Source organism: Protomyctophum parallelum (genome assembly GCF_964188405.1).
Source record: "Protomyctophum parallelum genome assembly, chromosome: 3".
NCBI classification, from domain to species: Eukaryota; Metazoa; Chordata; class Actinopteri; order Myctophiformes; family Myctophidae; genus Protomyctophum; species Protomyctophum parallelum.
This window is the reverse complement of record NC_139698.1, coordinates 13,850,733-13,873,888: the sequence shown is the minus strand read 5'-3', so window position 1 is coordinate 13,873,888 and position 23,156 is coordinate 13,850,733. Positions and strand designations below refer to the sequence as shown.

Here is a 23,156-nt window from a genome sequence, read left to right as displayed (position 1 = left end):
ACAATCAAATGAGGGCCCCAATATCAAACTGTACCAGGCAATAACTAGCCTTGAATTTTAATAGATGAATAGAATACTAGTGTCCTGGGTCCAAATTCTTCATACCCCCAAAACAAAAGACAACCACACACACAAATAACTACCACATTACAGTACTACTAATCATCTGCTGTGCTTATTACTGGACATTTGAATTTGATCATTTATGACCAGTGGAAAGAAAAGACACTGCTGGACCGCAGGACTGTAATGTCCTCAACTATGTTCATCATTACATTTGATTCCTCAATTCTCTATGTCTTTTTTGAGTGGTGCAACACTCCAAGGAACAGCAATGTCCGTGTTCACCTACCTATGTGACGTTAATGAGCACCAGTATGACTATGAGTACCACTAGGGGTGCGGTTGTGCCAGAAACAGAGAGAGAGACAGTGGGGGGGTGGGCAGGGAGGGAGAGAGAGAGTGGAGTTGCACCACTGAGTTCACACGGGTGTGATTTTTCATTTTACAGGAGAGAACACATGTGATTCCTCATTCTCACGTTCTGCTGCCACTCTTGACATCAGAGGAGCGGTGTGACGGATCAGACAGTAGGGCTGGGCAATTAACTGAAAATATATCAAAACATTTAGAACAAATAACTGGCAAATCGAATAATCAAGGAGCAGGTTTTGGTTTTTGATATACTTTTATTTCTTATTATACAACGACAAATAATGTAATCGACTAGATTGATTAGTCTGATGAACCAGGTACAGGAACCCTGTATTATCCTATACTGTGGAACAATGGTTGAATTGAATTAACAGCCACACTGTGAGCTTGTAGATCAATTAAAAATAATCTTAGCGTTTGAAATAATCGTAATATTGATTAGAAGTCATATCGCCCAGCCCCAAGTCTCTCCCTCATGAACTAACTTTATGGCCACCCCAATGACTGTTGGACAGAGGTAAATTTTATTGGAACCAGGAAAATGGTTTAGATGGAAATCACTCATTGCTGAAAATGACAGAGAAAGAAAATGAAGTATAAACCTGGCTACATTCTTCACTTTCTCTCTTGTATGTAGATTTCCTGTTTTTGGTGCACACCATGCCATGACTGAGGATGGGTGCCAGTCAGTCCGGGAGAGAGAGAGAGGCACAATAGAGCCTTGAGAGGCAGGCAGACGGACAGCGAAACCGAGCATACAGTAGACATGCCACCATTGGATCCATTTCTCCGCACCCTGCAGCAATGACACCATGAGGTCCTTCCTCATAGGGATTAGAACTATCAAAAGTCGTGGTCTTGAACTATCGGACATTGGTCCCGTTTGTTCCAAGAAGACATTAGTCAGTGTCAGGGCTGACTTAGAGCCTTCTTCAGCAGTGGTTCTCCACTACGGTTCCCAAAGGCACCCCCCCCCCCCCCCTTCCCGAGTATTGATTTAGACCAGCGATTCCCAACCTTTCCTTCCTTGGAGACCCCCCTTCTTACAACACACAAGCTGAGACCTGCACATTTTGATTTATTTGGTTGAAAATGACATGCCCAAAACAGAGATTCCAAGTTGAAAGCAGACCAAATCAGCAATTGGACCAGCTCCTCACAGACGAGCCCCCCCCAATGATCTTTGGCGCACCCCGACCAAACCCAAGTGGGGCCCAGACAGACCCCAGGTTGGAAATCACTGATGTAGATCACGGACATCATGTGAATTATTTATAATAGTATACAATAAGGGAAAACGTGCAGTCAGCTGGGTCCATCGGGACCGGAGTTGAGAACCACTGGTTGTACTGGTCAAGTGTTGCTCCATTCATGAGACTGGAGTGCTGATGAAATGCCTTAGAGTCAGACTGTGTTTTGATTTTCCAGACAGCGTGCAAAGCTGTTCTACCCAATGAAGTACGTTTTTCAGTTGTTCTTTGTTACGTTCTCCCTTGCAGGGTGGAAGGCTAGATCACAGAAATACATTCATGTAGAGTCTAGGTAGTGTAAAGCCCAAGTTTTGCCTATGTGAAAAAAGTGTCACAGACGCACGTGACAGTGTCACTAGACAAAAAAACGTTTAACAGAAAAATGATTGACTTTTCAGTTGGCGCAGGACACTTTTTTCACAGAAGCATAAATGTAGGCTCAAGGAGAAAATCCTTTACCAAAAACAATTGTTTAAATTCAACCCCCAAGAGCAACTCGGTTCAGTTTCTAGATATCTCATGCTCATTTGTAAATTGTCATCTATGCACTTGAAATAAGCCATGGACAAAATGACACACAGTGGTGGCGTTGGTACACCACCTACAAAACGGTTAAAAACGTTTCATATAACTTCCCCCGACCCCCCGTACTGAGACAGCTAACCTTCAAGGGAACGGAACAGGGCAGATCATCCTGTCCCACGGAACAGCTGCCCTTCTAAGACACAGCAGATTGGTTTGACATCAGCCACTAAGGGCACAATACATAACTCTATATATATATATATATATATATATTTATGCATATTGGCAACAAGCAAGGATATGGCATAATTATTGGCAACAGTAAATGAAAATTAAAGAGACAAGAAAAATAACAATACATAGATCCCTTACAAATATTTTTTTCAGTTTTGTTGTTGTTTTTTTTGCATGGGAGTCCTTGTGAGTTTGGATGAATTCCATTGAAATGGGAAGGTACAGCCTATACAGTAAAACCTATATGGACGGGGGGGGGGGTCATCCCCCCCCCCCATCCATCCAGAGTATTTCATATGAATGGTGTGTGGACAGCAGCAAGCCAATGCATAATCAGTCTGCTCAGCAATGTCTTACACATGACCTCCTTCTCGCCCCGCATGCGACACGCTCCTCTCCAAAAACAATTCTCACTCTCCAGCAGTAGACGGTGACAGACAGCTTGGGACGACATCGGACCATACGGAGACAACACGAGGCGCCGCCCGGATATGTTGCGTACCGATATAGTGACAGAATCTTAAAAATCACATGCCCTGTCAACATGAGACGTTGTGGGGTCGTCCCCTCGTGTAAAACGCTGCCGTATGGTAAAACATCCGTCCCGACTCTACGGCACGGGTGTTGTGAGAATGCATTGTCCCTCTCCTTTCCTCCTTTCCTCTGACCTGAACCCCCCTGCATCTCGGGTGAAGTCAGTACAGGCTCCAGGCCCGCTGGTGCTGGGGGTAAAGCGATGATGACGTGGAGGAGGAGGATGAGGAGAAGGAGAGGTCGGCGGGGCCCAGCTGCTTTCCACACACACACATTCAATCCATCTTCTCTTTTTGCACCAGCTTTGGCGCGTCCACAAAGTCCCGGCCGTTGAAGAGGATGACGCCGGCCGTCACTACGCTGGCCGTGCCCCAGAAGAGCACGTAGGCCAAGGTCTCGGTCCACGTGTCACCTGCAATGTGTGGGAAAACATCGAGTCAGTGACTCCCCCACCAGTGTTCATTTTGACGTGCTGTGAGCTTGTACATCTTCTATTTTCGGAGCGTGACTCGCTCACACAGCTGAGCATAAAATGACCTTTCTTCATTCTACTGGATCTCTTGTCCACTTCAACCCTTTTCATCTCAAGGACCATTATGTATTCAGCATTTGAGCCACGGACAACCATTTGATGACATTCAGCCTCTCAAGCCAAAAACTAACGAATATTTTATTGTCGTTGGATAAGATTTTGTCCACAATTCCATATTTCCATGCTGTATTGATGGTTGGTTGGTACCATTAGGAGAGATAACAGGCAAACGTTGATCAATATAACAATTCTTCTAAATTCTCTAATTGTGTAAATTGTAAATTAAGTAATGCACAAGTTTAACAATAATTTAACTCTTACGGGTCCATTTGGTTTCATTTTACACTCTCAAGAGTTAAAGATCTATATAAGGGTCCAATTTGTTACCAACTCTCCATAATTTAAGTTTATCTGGGGACCACCTGGGACCCCCTCAAGGAACACCACTGCACTAGTCCCTCCCTAGAATATTAGACGAGTTTTTATTTGTTGATGAAATTGTCAACATATTTAGTCAAAGTTTTAGTCATCATAGCTTAGTTTTTATTTTGTTTTCATCAGTTAAAAAAAAGGCATTCGATGGATTTTATTGTCATACTGTAGTTTTAGTTGACAAAATTAACAGCCCATTATCTGGTGGGACCCCGGTCTCTACAGCACACTGTATGTGAGGTCTTTACCCACTTTTATAATATCAGGGATAAAACAATAAAAAAGCCTTTGTTAAGCTAAGTCCCAATCTGCAATTCGTGAAATCCTTATATAATCGTTATATAAATCTATGTTACTGCTGTTCTACAATCTACATACAGGCAAACAGTTGGAAGAAATCACAAATTGAGTCTTTTAACAAAATACCTGTGACCATGGTTTATGGAAGATGCTTGGTAACCTGCATTATCTTGCTAGCTTGTAGATCAGCTATTTTCAGTGTATGATGCCACCGCACGACTAAGTAGAAATCCCAAAGTTAGCCAAGAGAAGTACATGCTGGTCTCTAGGGCATCCAAATGACTGAAATCAAATCAGTGTTGAATGATTACATGTAGTCTTTAGCGCTTTTATAGTCTCGCGGTGCCAGACTGTTGCCTCTCGCAATTTACAAATGCTTCCGTCATATAGTCTGGACTGGAGCAACGGAAGTGGAGCCTCCTCCACACTTCCGTTTTGTCTTTACAGTCGCGCAAATTTATCCTAATACAATTAGAAATCATCTAAGCATGTATAGCATGCTGCTTAGGAGAAATGGAAATAAAAATAACCTATTAATATATTGTAAAATATATTTTTGTGAACAGAAATGACAAACAGATTACTCGCATTTCGGGAGGTGTAGTTCCAGACTCTATATACAGTAGAAGATATTCGGAGATTGTGGCTATGTGAAACCTGCTTTTATTTCAATGTATTACATGGAAAACAAGGTGGGGTGTAGAAGACTCAGGGGGTCTTAGTCTTACCAGCCATAAGCAGACAGATGATACACATGGAGAAGGCTACCACCATGATGATGGGCAACTAGGAAGAGGGGAAGAAAGGAGACATTTTTATACACATGTCAAAGTAGAAATGCAAGCACAACTCCACACTGCCGGGTGCATGCATGGCTCAGAAGAGTTCAATATCAGAAAAGAAAAAAATTTGAGTAAAATACAGGTTCTGTGGACATTCTTAGCGTTGTTGAAGAATATTGGAGCTCCAGGCGGTTTTCTAAAAGGGTTACATGAATCATTTAGACATTTAGAAAGGTCTATGAGATCCATGTCTCGTCCTAAAGGCAGGTAAAACAGTACCAATCTTGATCAGCACAGCTGCAAAGATGACATCCGTTGTCCAGATTGTGTGTATAATCTTCAATATCAAAAATATTGTCCTACTCGCTGAGGAAGGCTTGCACCAGTTTGTGGTTTGCCCGTGCTTATCTCTGTGTTCTTTTGGGTGTTAAGTGATGTGATGAGATGAGATGAGATATACTTTATTGTCCCACGAGGGGAAATTTGTCTTGGGCAAAAGTGCATTAGTACATCAACGCTTTTTAAAAACAGACAGACAATACACAAAAGACAATACACAGTAGCAGCAAAGTACAAGTCACAAGAGTATCACAAGAGATCAGTGCAAAATTGCAATCAGGGAATGTATATAATATAAAGTGCTAGAGTATTCACAGTTTATAGTATCACAGTGTGATCACAGTGTTGTGGTATTCTTTAAAGCAGACATTTATTCCTTGTGTTTCTAATCCAAAACATGTGTTGTATCCGTAGCATTTACAGCGGTCTTATTATTATTATCATTTCTTATCACATGCTTACTGTAAGGAACTTCCAGTCTTTGGGGTCACGGAGGGGCGTGGTCATATCTGCCTCGTCGACAGAGTAGTTGCCGAGGAACAGATCGATGGAGTCCTGCGTGGAGGAAGAGGCACAGGGTTAGTGTAGTCCATGGGTCTGCAACCTTTTTTTCACTTGAAGCGCCATGTTTTTATTGTCTTGATAGTCAGCGTGTCATATCAACATCCACCCACCCACCCCAGATTTGGATTGTTGAACTTTTTTCCCCCTTATTTTACAAAAAGAAATATATTGTCTGTCATATCGGGACATTGTAATGATCATTAGACTCACGGTGCGTTTTAACAGTTAATCGCAAATCTTTGTCACAATAATCTAAATTGTCATATCGTCCCATCCCTAGTTCATAGTATGAATGAATGTAGAATGAATGTGCATACAGATGTGTGGAAACTTACATTTAAAAACACACTTACGCCAGTGTGCCAGTGAGTCGAGTACCCTCCCCTGTGCCAATGTTGGTACCCGTGCCTAAGGTTGCCTACACCCGGTGGTATAGCCCAAACAGGCCTGAATGGTTTGAACCAGCTGACCAACATTACACACAGGGTCAGTGTTTCTCAATGTCGGGTCCACATAAGAGATTTGTGTTCAAATGTTCCTGAAAAATGTCCAAGTAAGTTGAGCAAGCATCAATAATGTTCCCAAACTTTTTATGTTTTTAATTTAAAGGCTCGTCATCATCATCATCTACCCGTACTGCCATGAAGAACAGAAATTGATGCTTCCTGCTAGTGCTAAACTGTAATCAAGGATTTGTATGAGGAATTGTGACAGCTCTGCACAGCAGGGGAATGTGGAGGCACTTTGACAAACACAGCTGTGGGACTCAATGGAAATAAATAACAGAGAGAGAGCCGAGAGAGGGTCAGACATACAGCGTGCGTGCGCACACACACACGCACCTGTCTGAATCCATCAGAGAAGTTGTTCTTGTAGTATCTGATCATGGAGTTCCATCCGTCCATCAGCAGACCCCAGTGTGTCCTACTCCCTGTTCTGAGACAGACAGACGACAGACATTTACATCAGTGATGATGATCAACCCTTTCAAGGACCCCCAGCATAGTGCATGCTTAAAGTGAATGGCCCATCGAGTGGCAAAGCAACATGCAAAGTGAGTTTAACATTGTTTAATGCCGTTTAATGCAATCAGATAGGACTTTTCGGTTTGGATGTATGGGCTGTCAAGGCCAGAAAGTCGTTTTTTGCCAGGCGTTCCTGCATAACGTCCTGTTTTGGTGATGATGTCACCCTCTATTATGCATCTTAGGGCACAGAGTGACCCACATTTGATTAAAAAAAACTGAATTAATTTCTGGGATCCCAATCTACATTTAACTCTGAGGGTGTACAAATGGAACCAAAAATGGGTTCCATTTCTCAAATGGTTTTGGTTCAATTTGTACACGCTCAGAGTTACAAACTCGTAAGGGTCCACTTGGACACCAGGTGGTTCCCAGACGAGATGTTGAGAAACAGTGATGAAGGTAATCATGATCGCCGTGATTTTATATAAATATCTGTTCACATTCTCATAAATATGCCATTGCATAAGGTACATTTCTTATACCATTGCTGTCGGGCAGAAAACTCTGCAAATTAACGCCCTACTTGATCATACTACAGCGTCACACAAAAGCATCAAAAGTAGCAGATCTACAAGCTTGAAACGTGGCGCGAAGCAATGCGTTCCGAGCTTGTAGATCTGCTTTTGCTATTTTTGAACTTGAATCCTGAAAAGTACATTTTTGGACAGTTTTTGGTTTCCACCCGACAGAGATGCTTCATATTTTGCTTTTATTCAACAATTAGATTGCCATGATGGACTTAAGTAGAGAGATCTTTTGGCCATATTCACATGGTGCCCATTGTGCCCTTACGTCCTACTGGGGGCTGGTTTGACGTCATTGGCTGCTCAGTGCTCACCTTGTGAAGTCTGTCTTCAAGGCTCCTGTACCGGCATACTGCTTGGCACATGCATTGGCATTGTCTGCCCACGCTGCATGATGTGTGAGGGTGGTCAAGTAAAGAAGAAAAGGTACACATGAAAACTGAAATATCAGTTATGAGGACAGGTGTAGAAATACAGTCAATATCTGTAATTAGAAAGAACGTGGCCAGTTTATAATATTATTATGTAAATTATTATTTGAAAATCATCAAGAAGAACAAACCCACCATTCTTGTAGATCTTTTCAAAGTCTGCCTGGTCTTCAACCCGCTGGCCATGGAGGACTCCCATTCTCTGTAGGTTTAAATACAGTTTGGGTTATTATTATAACCCAGTAAGCTTACTGGGTTTTTAATCCAGACATTTGGAACAATCTCAAGGCATTCCTGGCCAGAGCATACAGATAGGGGTGCACTGATGCTGATACTGGCATCAATTATGGGTTCGATGCTCAGCCATACTCTTAACTTCAGCTCAGTGAAAGCTGACCATGCCAAGAATTACTCCACCCACACAAAAGTATCAGCTTGTTTGCCTTGAATGTTCAGCTGTCTTTTGTCTAAACATTAAAAAAAAACAAGTATAATCTCTATTATTTACCAAAATATTTATTACAACAAACTATTATTATAACTATGACTGATTGATGGTGGGATGCCCGGGATGTCGGGGCACCGGCCTATTTGGGATTGGGAACGATGCAATGAGAATTGGAAATGCATATACACCACCCTAGTAATACCTGTTCTCATCTGTTGTCATAGCACGTTTTAACCGTCTGTAAGTCAGTCTTGTGCAGTGGTAAACGGAGAGAATGTGGAGAACGTGTGGAGAATGTCTGAAGAGTGCAATATGGCTCAGGCAGAGCCTGGAAATGGTACAGGTGTGGGGACTTAGGCTCATTAGGTCCACTGGCAGAGACGGCCAGAGCATTTTCTGGCGGTTCTGGACAATGGTGTATCCGGCCAACTCAAGTCACACACACACACACACACACACACACACACACACACACACACACACACACACACGACCTGTACAGTCTTCTACTTATATTAACCGTTGTGAAATGGTGAGGAGATGAGGTCAAGGTGCAACAGCTGACCCATTAAGGCTGACCCATTAGGATGTTTGAATTAATTGCTAAGTTTCCACGGTTACATAATTGTGAAAATCATTGAGTTTTCTATTATTACTTTGGATAAACTGCACAGCACTGCTCCACACACTCCACTACATCAAGTACACGTCTAACCAGGTTGGCTGTATTAGCGACAGTTTATTGTTAATATCAAAGCCCTGCTGATATCTAGGGCTGACATGATCATGACAATTTTTATACTTGATGATTAATTGTCATACGAATAATTGCGATTAACGATTTCATTGTGTTTGTGGCTCTGAACATTAAAGACTATTGAAATTTAAAAAGTAATCCGCTTGCCTTTTGCCTTTATCAACAAAAATTGCACAGGGCAGATGTGACAAATATCGTCTATGTTGGGCGGAAACGTCTTATGTCCAAACCCATTTTGGGTGGGGACCCCTTTTGGTGTTAGCATTATGTTATGCTTTAGCTATTGAAAAATAGCAGATCTACAAGCTCATAGGGCGCCACCGAGCGGCGCACTATGAGCTTGTAGGTCTGCTATTTTTGAAAAATCGAAGAACGACTGACATAGAAAGGATGTAGAAGACATTTTTTTAATCTGATCTCAGGTCAAAATGGGATAAGCTCAGTGAGGACCCTTCCTTCCACAACACAAACATTTATACATACAGTAAAAGGTCCTGAGAAAACCACACTTCAGGGAGACCTTCACCTGTGGTAAAGACCCATAAAGGCGTAACTGTTTTTACGAGCCCCATTTAGCCAAGCTACTTGTGTTCAAAGTCCATTGCCACAGTCAGACCATAGCAAAGAAATCCTTTGTCCACGGCTGTCCCCGACAGACAGCTGACAGTTAACCAGTTTCTGCACACAAATCTAGGTCATGTTGATAGTAACAAGCTATGCAGTTATGACAAAACATAATTTCATGGGTTGTTTACATTTGTTGTTTACAACGCCCAGGTCACAGACGTATGAACGCACCGGTCTCTGACTGATTGACCGAGTCAATGATTGACAGGGTCGCTGAATGAGGTGGTTACACGGTTACACCATTGGTCGGCGGTGTGAATGTTTGGAGTTAGCTCATTGGCCACCACTATTTCAATTTGATTCTGCGTTGAGTGATAACTAGGGGCGCCTCCATGGCCTTCGATTACACCCGTTAACTGGCTTATGGCCAGCCTAATTAACAGTGCATTGTGCCTTCTACCTGCACTATTTATATTTTTAATTCATCATTTTAATGCCAATAGAAACATCCGTGACATACACACTATATCTCATTCTTACACGGTAATCCTATAGTATTAGAGACCCAGTCCTGATGGTAGCGGTAACACCATTATGCCGATTTATGATTGATGAAATGTTTGAGAAGCACAGAGATAAACTTAAAAGTTTGAGGAGCACGGAGATAAACTGAAACGTTTGAGAAGCACGGAGATAAACTGAAACGTTTGAGAAGCACAGAGATAAACGGAGATAAAGGTTAAAAGTTGTGTTCACCTGCAGCTGTGACTGCAGCGAGCGGCGGGCCAGCAGGCTCTGGATGACGTTGGTTCTGTCCAGACAGTCCATGCAGTTACTGCGGAACATGCCCTCCTGCTGCACCTGCACGCTACCGTCAGCATCCACCAGGAAGTACCTGTAGCAGCACACACGCACGCATGGATAAACCTGGGAAATAAGTACCTGTAGCAGCACACACGCACGCATGGATAAACCTGGGAAATAAGTACCTGTAGCAGCACACACACACGCATGGATAAACCTGGGAAATAAGTACCTGTAGCAGCACACACACACGCATGGATAAACCTGGGAAATAAGTACCTGTAGCAGCACACACGCATGGATAAACCTGGGAAATAAGTACCTGTAGCAGCACACACACACGCATGGATAAACCTGGGAAATAAGTACCTGTAGCAGCACACACACACGCATGGATAAACCTGGGAAATAAGTACCTGTAGCAGCACACACGCATGGATAAACCTGGGAAATAAGTACCTGTAGCAGCACACACACACGCATGGATAAACCTGGGAAATAAGTACCTGTAGCAGCACACACACACGCATGGATAAACCTGGGAAATAAGTACCTGTAGCAGCACACACACACGCATGGATAAACCTGGGAAACACGCCCGTCACCTCACCAAAGCTACCCACCCTCAGGAAGGGGATCTCTGGTCACCCAAAAAAGGAAGTCGGTGGACATCCCAAGCAGAGACGGCTCCAGGGGGGAAGAGGGGGTCTTGGGGCTAGGGGGGACTTTAGACCCCTCTGGTGGAGGCTTAGCCCCCTCCCCACAAACCCAATTGACTGACTTCTATGTAAACCAAACTTCACTAGCTCCCGCTCTAAGCCAGCCCCCCCAAAGTCCCCCCAGTCACAATTTTCTGGAGCCATTTTCTTTTCCCCTTATACCATGAGCTACTTATTTTTTTTTATATATAATAGGTATAAAAGATCTGATATGGTTAAGCGACACAGAGAAACTTGTTTGGAAAAAAAATTACACAAGATATTTGCACTATTTGCCCAGATACCGATGTTGTAAAAAGAAAGTGAAATAAACAACGGCCGATATACCGGGCCGCCATTTGGGGCTCTAATAATCCACACGTACCCAAATTCATCCTGCATCTCTGCAACCATATCCACCAGGATCTGCAGCCTGTGCCAACGCATGCGACTGCACTCCTTGTGGAAGTCAAACGCGATGTACCTAAAGAAAGACACAGCGGCAGAGAGAGAGAGCCATGTCACAACACATGTCACTAAAACACTGGGGATGGTGCTGCCATAAACTACAGAATGGTTGTTACACTACAGAATGGGGGTCCTTACTTGATCATGCCGTTGGCCAGATTTGTCACCGTCTTGTCAAAGGCCAGCTCCAGGGGCTTCTCGGAGCCTTTTTGGTTTATCTGAGACAATAGCATGAAATGAATAATAAACCCGTCCCATAGAAACACACAGGACAGGATGTGCAATCTAGCTTAACAGCTAATTATTATTATTATTAATTATTAACCACTCAAACCTTGGCTGTGTACTTGGAGACCGTCCACACAAAATGCCTCTGCCAAAAAACATGCTGATCTACAAGCTCACAACGCGTGGCATTGCAGCGGGTTGTGAGCTTGTAGATCTGCAATTTTTTGGCTAATGTTCCCTCCAGAATACGGATGCTGGGGTTAAAGTGTTATACATTTTGTGATCTATGATGAATACTTTTCAGTGATGGCTTAGGAAAGAGAACATAGAAGTACTACTAGTAGCATAGAAGTACTGGAATTGAATTGCATACTGTGGAGAAAGAAAAGACTATACCCATCTGCACCCATCTTACCAGATTTAAAATCACTTGTTTTCCATAGAGAATAATCTGGGAGTCAAAATGCCTCTGGAATCCATCCATCTATAGAGACAAGAATATAGGAAGAATAAACGAGGATGCAAAGCAGGCTTTGCATTCACATACCATTATTGAAAGCAAACATCAAAACTACTTACATGATTTATTGTTTTGCTAATCTGTGGCTTTGGCTTGTACTTGAGGTTGGGCCTTTGGGACCAGTATAAGGGGATAGAGCCTCTAGTCTGTGAACACGCACACGCACACACACACACACACACACACACACACACACACACACACACACACACACACACACACACACACACACACACACACACACACACACACACACACACACACACACACACACACACACACACACACACACACACACACACACACACACACACAATAAGGTAAATATTCACTCACTGATCACTTTCATAAATCTTTAACTATGTCATACTTTTGGGAGAAAACCAATAAAAGGACATGTTGGGAGTGTGTGTGGAAAAGTACCAGCAGTCATGCTATGTGACATAACCTCCAGTAATGACCTTGGGGCCACACAGGGATACCTTGCATCGCCTCAACGTTTAACCCCCATTAAGTACAGGACAGGTCCTCACTCAGAAAACACAGTATGGGATTAAAACATAGCCTCCAGTAATGACCATTATGTCACTGGGGCATCACATAGGAATGCCTTACCATTCATATGTCATACAGCTCAACTCAAAACGCATCTTTTGGAACCAACTATTCATATATTGGGATCTGATATGGTCAATATATTAATTAAAATTTATTTTTTCTCTCTTATTGTATTCACTTATTTTACGTTGCGTTATTGGTTGGCTAAGCTCTTTACAACATGAAGAATAGAACTGTAGTAAAGTACATGCTTCGTTTCGCAGTATCTTATCCTCGCGCTGTCACAAATGCTCAGCACGCCATTGGCTAGTAGCAATGGCATCATTCAGGTACTCCTTATACATATGAGGAGATTATTTACAATAACAATCTTTATGACCGACTGTCCACACTATTATTTCGAAGTGGTCAGATGTGACTTGTGTTTTCAGACTGAGACTTTTACAATCTGTCTTATGGCGGTGTCTTTCCGAACTCAAGCGATCTACAAGCTTGTTGTGAGCTTGTAAAACAACATAAAACAAGAACGACCCAAGTTTGTTCCTTTGAACCAGCCAGGCTAGCACTGGTGACTCACCTGTACAAACGACGCCTTGCCACCGTTGTACTGCACAATCTGTTCCGTTTCCACAAAGTTAGCAGCATGGCCCTCTGAATCAATGCCTGAAAGAGACCGAGGGTGGCATTATCAAACTGCTCATCGACACCATATGTATTGCATACCATGTACAGTACAAAGTAACACAGCAGGGAGGGGCACGGCAGGGGGGGGTATCACAGAAGGGGTTCTCTAACATGTTCATCTTAAGGACCCACAAATTGTTGGATTATGTCCCAAATCCACCCATAAGAGAATTGTCCAAAAGAAAAGAGGCAATCTAGTTAATTGTACATTGTCTATCAATAGCTTAACAAATCAGACCCGTCTGAACTGAGTGGTGCTGCGTGGTACTGTGCTTTGGTGCTGTACTGTACTCGTACTGTACTGCAGTTGTACACTCAAAAATGAAACGGGCAGAGGTGTTTAAACTGTTCCTCATTTTGCTGGGGACACCCTGGAACCTCCTGCGGGTCCCAATGTGAGAACCAGTGCTACAGTATACAACCAGGCCCAGGCTTTTTCTGGTTAGAAGCCATGGTCAAAAGCTAACCTGGGCCTTGGCTGTCTAGGCAGGCACAAGGTAAGTTAAGTGGCAATGTGCACAAGGTTAATTGCCACTGGCGCAGTGCGAGAGCCCCAAAATGGTCCCTGTAGGATGGACAGTGGTGCAGCCAGTCACTCACCTCGGACGTAGTAGCGAACGCCGGCTCTGAAGCAGCTCCTCCTGGACACGATGTTCCATTCAAACACCTTGCCATTGATGCAGCAGGACCTCATCATGATGACTGGACAGGCATGTGGGTTACGGATTCAACGGTTGAGACAGGACTAGGTGGCAGCACCGTGCATCTGTGGAGCCCAGTCTAACTAAATGTAATGCCTACAATTCCCAGTGCTTGTCAGGGTGGGAGGGATCCCCAGTTCAAATATGATTATTTTGGGGGGCCGCAACCTGAAAGGTTTGGGAACCCTTGTCCTGGACATAGACCACCGGTTGCCGATGATCTGACCCATATTTTATTTATAAAAAAAAGAACGTATTATAAAGAATATAAAAAATAAAGAAGGCAGATCTACAAGCTCACAACAGGTCTTATTGTGGGGTTATTATAATAAATATTTTTGATATATAACCTCACTAACTCACTGTAAAGTAAGTAAGCCTTGCCATGCCATGGGTCTCCTGTTTCAGTAGCGGGAGGCAGCTTGATGTACAAGTACACCCCCTGGACATGACACTAGTATGTGTCAAACCAACCCTTGATCCCAAGTGCAAGCAGGGGAGGCATGGAGTCTTTGGTATGACCCGGCCGGGGATCGAACCGCGACCTCCCAATTTCAGGGCGGACACTAACCACAAGGCCACTACACTGGTTGCCAACTCACTCACACACACACACACACACACTGCTCAGTGATATAATGCATCATATAAATAATGACCATTTAATCTATCAGCCATTAACCTAACAATAAACCAATAAAAAGTGGACAGAAGTCCATTAAAGTTCGTAAATACAGTATACAAACTGCCTAATGCCAAAGCAGTAAACAAGCAACAGTCATGGTCAGGGTGTCAACTTATCACAAGGATGACAATAAAGGCATGGTGTTAATATTTTGGCCTATTAATCACTTTGTATCAGAAGTAAAGCTGTCATTTATCTACTTTGTACAATCTCTAGTTAACAATCTGCACAGGAATGAAAGCTTAGGTCACCCTGGTACACTTCCAATCCCACTGCTGGTCTTTGTCTCCCTCTAGTGGCCCAGACAGAAAACAGCATGACATCGTGCTGCTAGCACAGGGGACTAAAGCAAAACAAATATCATGACTCTCTCTGAAACAATTAAAGGTTACAAAGATTTACTATAATAATAATAAATAATATGTTACAGTAATGAAGCTATTGCATCATTCAGAAAAGGATACAGCCGTGCATAACCGGATAGGCAAACTTGTGCAACTGCAAGAGAATGAGAAGACTCAAGTTAAATTAAGTTGCAATATCACTATGAACATGTGTATGTAAAACATAAATTAGGGCAATTAACAGAAATATATATAGAGAAAGCAATTTTTTTTAGAAACAAGAAACGTTTCTTTTATATAATTGATTAAATAAATTAGTCTGATTAAGTACTAAGCCCTGCATTAAGGCGCGTTATATCGCTTCACGTTTGAAAGGCCCTTTGTACGTCGTTTCACAATGGTGGCATGCACAAATAGCCGACACACAAGCTCACAATGTGCCCTGTCGCAATATGTTGTGAGCTTGTAGATCTGCCATTTTCCCTACAAAAATTACCGGTAATAGAAGTTCATTCATCGTAATTGAGACAAAGATAGATTTGGAGTCATATCTCCCAGCCCTATCATAAATCGTTGCTGTCGGGCAGAAACCTCTTATCTACATATTCTAACTTTCTGTCTTTTTTCGTAAATTAATTAACGCCTTACTTGATCAAACTGCAGCATCAAGATTCGCAGATCTGCAATGCTCAAAACTTTTGCTATGTGACAGTTTGACATAATGAGGTTTCCGCCCGACCCAACGAAATGTTACCAAATACAACGATGAGTCGTGTTAACCTCTGGCTGTGCGAGGAATTCTCTCAGGAGATGACCGTTCCACACGAAGCGCTGATCTGCCTGGAGGAGGAAGAGGTCAAAATGAGCTGAGGTCAGCATGTAGTATTATAGTCACACACTCGGCTCAAAGTAAAGCTGCTACACCTGCTCTGGACAGCCTTTCTGCTGAATAGTTGAAATTAGAAGTAATCATGAGCCTGAAGATATTAAATGTGCTCTATATTCTGAGAGTAATCATTGCTGTATAGTGTGTGCGCTCAGTAACAGGGGTATCCCTGCCGGTCTCTCAAACTGTGTGTTAAACAGAAAATAATAATATATTCAGGTGAGAGGAGCGAGAACTTATGGCGATACAGGACAAACGTGAAATTTGAAGTGATGAAACACAAAAAAAGGGCAAATAAAAAATGGAACTCTATGAAACCGAAGTTGAAAGGGTTCTTTCTCCTGACTGGAAGAAAAATTGATGACCCATCTGCAAATTGATTTTCTGTTTACTTTGAGCAGGAGAAATGGTGAGACCATCTCAAAGACCTTTGAAAGTTTGTACAATAAATAAATAAACGTCTAACTGTAGTCTTATTATGTCGCACTAATATTTCCTCTCTTCTCCTCTCTAACACACAGATGGCTACGCCTCTCCTATAGGCTCTTCTCTCACTCACACACACACACACACACACACACACACACACACACACACACACACACACACACACACACACACACACACACACACACACACACACACACACACACACACACACACACACACACACACACACACACAGGCTTACCCTCTCCAATAGGCTCATCTCCTGGAACTCTGGGCTGGTGTTAGCCAGGCGCTGCAGACTGTGGGTCAGGTCATAGTCTGTGGCAAAGTAGAAGCCGTCTGTGTGAAGGACGTTGTTGAGCATCGACAAAAACCCCTTGTTGTCTTGCATCTGATAAGAGAGGTTTAGAGGTGAGAGGTTAAGTTAAGGCACTGAACAGAGAGAACAATAAATGATGTGCCTATTAAGTGTGGTGTTATTTTAGAGTCCTAAAATGACGTGTAATTAAAGTGTGTGGTGCATAACCCATTTAACATTGAGACAATCCAGGCAAGAAGACCATGTCTGGTCGAAACATTCGTTTTGTGTGATGATTTGTGTAGATGATGAGCAAAGTGTTTGAATATCATGAGCCTTTTTCTTTTTCTAATTCTCATACTTTACCCACAAGAGAAAACCTTTGGTACTAAATAACCCTTTCAACATTTCTCAATCATGATAAGATAACATTCAGTGACAGCTGAAGATTAGTGATCACTGTATGGAGACATGATAAAAATGCTTAGATGTGCGTGTCCGTTTTGATTGTTTGTTCAGCCTCCTTTGTTCAGCCTCCTCTACTATATAATATACTCGACACATCATAAAGTTTTAATACTTGTAATCCATATAATAATATTACACAGCTAAAGCATTTCCGGGAGTCCCCAGACAAAGATGTTGAGAACCCCTGCCGTAGCCTACCGTACCTACACGTACAGTAGGCTACACAGGAAACCTCTGTGCCTTATGGGCGGCTGTCTTCGTAGGTAATAATAGCTAACAATCTGCAGAATTCAGTCTGTTGCATTTGCCTGTAGGGGCCAATGCTGCTGCCTTTATGCTGCATTACATTGATTCTGTTTATGGAAAACGTGCCAGCCCTAGTAGCCTGAGCCACAAAACATTTGGCAGTATAACAGTGTGTCATATTTGGCCAATCAGTAAACCATGCAGTCAAACAAATTGGCATGCTGCCCAGCAGTCATGGACAAAACAAAGACTTCACTGTAGCAGCCGTGAAACGTGATGCTAGCTAACTGAAAGCACTTCTTGTTAAGTCAGACAGCACCTTGTTTTCTACCTCTCTATTTGCCAAGCACTAGAACCACTGTCTGTCACCAACACTACCATATAATGCAGTCTATGAAGCAGACATACTCAAGACACCAAGCTTTCTCACGCAATTAACCTATTAAGACCGGGAAAGCATCTATGTCATTTTAGATTTTAGCTAAAAAGTATTAATTTATACTTTTCAAAAATGTATACGATTAAAAAATAGCAGATGTACAAGCTGCACTTCATGCCACGCTGCAAGCTTGTATATCTGCTATTTTAGATTTATTCTTTAAAAGTGAATATTTCTAAACACAAATCTTTGCTTCTGGCAGTCCATTTTCTTTATTTTATTTTTTAGAAAACAGTTTTGGAAGACATTGTGTAGAATCCGCCTCAGAGAAATGGGCAACTGATCTGCAACAACACGTGTGTTATCCTTACCAGAAATGACTGCACTGCATGTTAGACCACAGGAGGAAATGACGTGTCTCAGCCTGTCATTCTCAATGACTGCATACCACGATTATTACAAGAACGCCTTGTACTGCAGTGCAGTCTGTCCAAAAGTAAAGTCAGCTTGGGCTACAACGGTTTATCAAGCTACTCAATTTAATATATTACACAAAATCATTGATTAGCAAATAGCAGACTTGGACATTGGTTTATTGATATATATATATTTCTTTAAGTATTTTTATGAAAACGTCATTCTCGATTGATCGAAAACAATCAATTTGAATAAGTTCAGCTCTAAATCAACCCATAGGAGCCCTGCAGACTGAGGGCGGCTACCTGGTTGTCTGTCAGGTGTAGCACTGTCTTCTTATACGAGATCACATCAAAGTCCAGGGCTTTCCACACAGCATGGCCCAGGAGGTCACCCACCTTCTTCTTCTTTGTGATGACAATGAGGTACATGCCTGAGAAAAAGGTTGGTGTGAATGCAAGACTATCAGCTTGTCTTCTAAAGTATTGCCACTATTAAGCAAAATGTACTTATGCTCTATCAAATACAGATGCAGTGAGGTTTGGCAACAGGGAATAGTCCATGTTTTACAGCCGTTTCTCTCTCTTTCATGCCAACTGAACTTACCAGCTACCAAGCGAATCGTCCCCATGATCCCACATATTGGTCTCGTCACAGCAGAGGGGGGAATGTCCTTCCTCACTAGAGATGGGAACAGAGACAAGGTTGCAAGCAGCAGCAAATCAGTCATAGTGTGTTGGCAAAGAGAGACGGCCTCTTAAGGAATCCACTTAAGCACTTAAAGGACAACTTTAGTTTTTTTTAACCAAGGTTCATGTTTTAGGTTGTTATTGGAGAAAGTAAAATAAGAGTGTTAATTTTTCTTCATTTGCTGCTTTCTTTCGTTTTAGGGAATTTAGCTGTTTTTGACAGGGGGGCGGGGGCATTCGAACAAGGGGCTAAATATGTATTGTTTTACAAAATTTTATAGCGATTTCTTTTTTTTATCATTTACTATAGTCCTACTAGACCCCAAGAAATTACATCTGGCCACAAAAGATCACGAGATGTACTGAATGTGTCAAACTGACATATTGAGCCTACGACACAGTGTGGCTTCCTCCCAGTAGGCCTCCTTCACATTCAGTAGATCCTGTGATCTTATGTGGCCAGATGTAATTTCCTGGGGTCTATTAGGACTATAGTAAATAGTAAAAATAAAAAACGCCATAATATTTTGTAAAATAATACGTATTTAGGCCCATGCTCGAATGCCCCCGCCCCCCTGTCAAAAACAGCTAAAATCCCTAAAACGAAAGAAAGCAGCAAATGAAAAAAAATTAACACTTATCTTTTACTTTCTCTAATAACTTAAAACATGAGCCTTGGTTGAAAAAAACTAAAGTTGTCCTTTAAACCCCATGAGTGTGGAAAGCTTTCGTTGAAAATAGCCGATCGACAAGCTTGTTTATCTACGATTTTCTGCAAAAGCTTTCCACGACGCATGCTAGGTAGGCAGATGTCATATAGCACTTCAGTCCCAGGACTGAAGGATTTGCTAATTTTGAATCCCTCACTTTGAGCACAGGGCGCTTTATGAGCATATAAACATAAATAAACGTTTCTTAGTCTCTGTCTAAGACTCTGAGGAGTCTTCCTTAATAGTTTATGCAGCGAGCGGGTATTTTTAATCCAGTTTTTCAGGTAGGCTGATATGTAATATTTACATATGTTGTGTTAACAGTAACATGTTCACAGATTTAAAGGCAACAATGAGCACAAAACCTTAACTTCAATATGGAATATATAGCCTATAGTCTGTGTATGTTGGACGACATCATAAGTATCACAAGTGTATGAGGTCTATTCTGTTCCTGTACATTCCCCTGAGCAGTCATTTCAACCAAGCCGTTTTACATTACTGATCAATTATGCATGATATACGATGCAGATCATCATAATTATATAGCTTATACACCTGAGCTTCCCTTTTTGAAAACTGAAAATGATACAGAGCTTGTACAAAAAATACAAAAATCCCCCTCTTGTCTACACCTGTAAACTCAGTGATGTGACAATAAAGCCGATTGTAATCAACAAGCACACTCAACCAATGCTTGCCTGTGAGGGTCATTTCTGTTGACACCCTGTCGATAGCAAGGACATCATTGGAGCCATCATCACAGGCCTCAATGTAGAACCTCTCTGGAGTGGTGTGCCTATACGAAAAGAACGGAAGAAACGAAAACACCACAAGGGGTTTACATTCATGGGTCTTCAACAGGGGGTCGGGGTCCTCGGGGACCCACTTGAACTTGAATCTGAGAAACATTAGCATAAAATAGCAGATCTACAAGTTCCCAACACCTTGCATAACAGTATTTTAAGAGGTTAGGTGACTGTAGAGGGAAAAGGAGCAGACCAAATACAGAGCCACTCTCTACTAATCAGGAGGGTTTGTTTATGTATTTTACCTGTTCTATCCGTGTTGGTGTACGACTGTACGTGCGTGCGGTTGCCTCGTAGCAGGCAACACTCCAGTCTTATTTACTTTGCTCTTCTTTTTACCTCTATTCTTCTTTCCCTTTCCTGACAAACTACAAATGGTGGAGCGAGCTGTACACTTTCACCCACTTCTTTTACAACGTCACCTGTAAAGATGTGACCATTTTAAAGCTGTTTCTGAACCAAGGTTTTACTACAACTACTGCTGGAACAGCAAGATCCTATTCATGGTGGCAAAAATATCAACCATAACTACGGTACACTGCACACAATGAAGGCACATTGTAGCGCGTTACAGGGTGGCCTTCAGTTAAAGCAGCTCTGTCCATTCATTATTGCTTTGTTTTTAGTTTTTTTTGTAAACAGTGGCTAACTTGCTAGCATTGCCTATAGCTGTGGTACAGTGGATCTCTGTCTGTACCCGCCGGGGCAACTATATAGTTGGCTGAAATGACAACACGTTTACATGAACGGAACCGTCGCATTCGCCTCGAACAGCCTGCCACCTGTACAGCGTCGCGAACACAAAACAACCTTAAACGTGAAAGTAATTTGCTCTGCTGGGACTTACAGGTTGAATCTCTCGTAGGTGGTCGCCATCTTTCCTCCTGCTCCCCGGTCGGTCAGTGACGTGTCAGTGTGTTCTCCTCTCTCTGTGCTGCTGTTGCTGCACCGCGACGGGGGCGTCACGGGCCCAAAAAGAACAGATCTACAAGCTGGAGATCTGTTCTTTTTGAGCGGGTATCATTATACCACCGCGGGTACCATTCAATTCAACTCGGTTCAAAGGAGCTTTAATTTATATTGGAATGAATGAGAAAACATGCATTGCCAAAGTAATTGTCAAATATATATAAAATATAAAATAATAAACAGTTGAAAATGGGGTTCCGTTTGGGGTAGGCTACCAGTCGAATACTGAGTCTGACGTGCATAATAATATTAATAATAACAACAACAACAATAACTAGAAAATTCGCAATTTAAAAAAATTGCAGAGTGTGGTTGCCGCAGTGGCTTACATATGCCCCTCCCACTAGTATTGCCAGCCAATTACAATTTCAAGTCACGCCTTAGATCATGCGTAAGTAATTCGGAGGGGATTTAACCCCCGAAATTCATGTTTTTGCGACACACGGTTACATTTCTCGCATTTGCGGCGCCCCCTATGGATGAAAATGGAATTGCTTTTAGAACTTGGTTGATTGAACCACCCCGGACATGTGATTGAAATGTGGGATGGATTGGACATTCCGTTCGTGATTTATGGCATTTTTTGTGATATAGGCCCCTCCTACTAACTTCGGAAGACGATTACGGCCGAACGATACGCACTTTCAAAATTCTGTGGCTCAGTTTTAATTGGATGGGTCCAGAGATCACGTGTGCCGATTTCTGTGAGATTTGGACAAAATCTGTAGGAGGAAAAGCAAAAAGTGTGTTTTGGACAAAATTCAAAATGGCGGAAAATCTATCATGGCGGAAATGGGCGTGGCCTATATGGGGAGATGCGTCATGACCCAAGGAATCCAGGGAAAAAATAATTTTGATTTTACGACCTACGGTTCAAGAGTTATAAGCCAAAAGGTAAAGTGGGCTGTTATAGCGCCACCATGAGGCCGACCGATAAAATTTTAGGGTTAAATAATTTTAGGGATAATGTTGAATTATCCCTAAAAGTTTTGTAACTATAGTGATTACAGTCTCCGACGAACAAATACTTTTATGTGAATTTTTGCCTTTTCCCATTCATGTCAATGGGGACATTTAATTCACTAATAAATTCATATCAATTAAACTATACAACATTTCTCTTAACAAAATACAAGCACACGATTCCCGATTTTTCCGGTCAATTTGACATATGGCTCAAGTGCGTACAGCGTACAGTGTGGGAGGTATAAAGCGTCAAAATAAAGACTACTCCAGTGAAAAAAAAATAATAATAATAATAACTAGAAAGCAGTTCCTGTAGAAACTGCGTGGGCTCGCGTAAAATGCTTTGTATAAAGTTATTGCCGTGTCAAGTTTGAAACTCGGGGACCGGAGTAATGGTGTTACCATTGGTGTTCTAAATCTATAATCAAAATTTCGGGACTGTAGCATATTGTAAAGAAAAGTAGAAAATGCATTAAAGCTGAAGTAAAAGTTAAAAA

The 23,156-nt window shown here is 42.1% G+C and overlaps 1 protein-coding gene across 2 annotated transcripts; it reads right to left on the bottom strand.

The window, feature by feature from the left end:
* Positions 1–1,502: 1,502 nt before the first annotated feature.
* Positions 1,503–21,613, bottom strand: LOC310856227 (phosphatidylinositol-3-phosphatase SAC1-B). 2 transcript variants are annotated; one of them, XM_083761510.1, is made up of 20 exons: positions 21,572–21,613; positions 20,617–20,714; positions 19,123–19,197; positions 18,822–18,949; positions 16,950–17,099; positions 16,153–16,212; positions 15,493–15,526; positions 14,243–14,344; positions 13,536–13,621; positions 12,460–12,546; positions 12,296–12,364; positions 11,791–11,870; positions 11,570–11,668; positions 10,439–10,577; positions 8,046–8,112; positions 7,794–7,866; positions 6,770–6,863; positions 5,826–5,918; positions 4,971–5,028; positions 1,503–3,390 (listed from the first exon to the last, which is right to left on the bottom strand). In XM_083761510.1, the coding sequence occupies exons 1-20, from the start codon at positions 21,598–21,600 to the stop codon at positions 3,254–3,256; spliced, it is 1,758 nt and encodes a 585-aa protein (XP_083617636.1). In that variant the 5' UTR covers positions 21,601–21,613; the 3' UTR covers positions 1,503–3,253. The 2 variants fall into 2 exon arrangements, with proteins under 2 accessions (XP_083617636.1, XP_083617637.1); XM_083761511.1 differs by lacking the exon at positions 21,572–21,613 and adding an exon at positions 20,970–21,048.
* Between the last annotated feature and the right edge of the window lie 1,543 nt (positions 21,614–23,156).

Excerpts from the sequence above, each read along its gene's own strand:
- LOC310856227 (XM_083761510.1), bottom strand. The coding sequence starts at position 21,600 with ATGGCGACCACCTACGAGAGATTCAACCT. Across the intron at positions 19,198-20,616 it reads AACAGAAATGACCCTCACAG|TGAGGAAGGACATTCCCCCC; the intron begins GCAAGCATTGGT and ends TCCCATCTCTAG. Across the intron at positions 11,669-11,790 it reads CTGGCCAACGGCATGATCAA|GTACATCGCGTTTGACTTCC; the intron begins GTAAGGACCCCC and ends GTCTTTCTTTAG.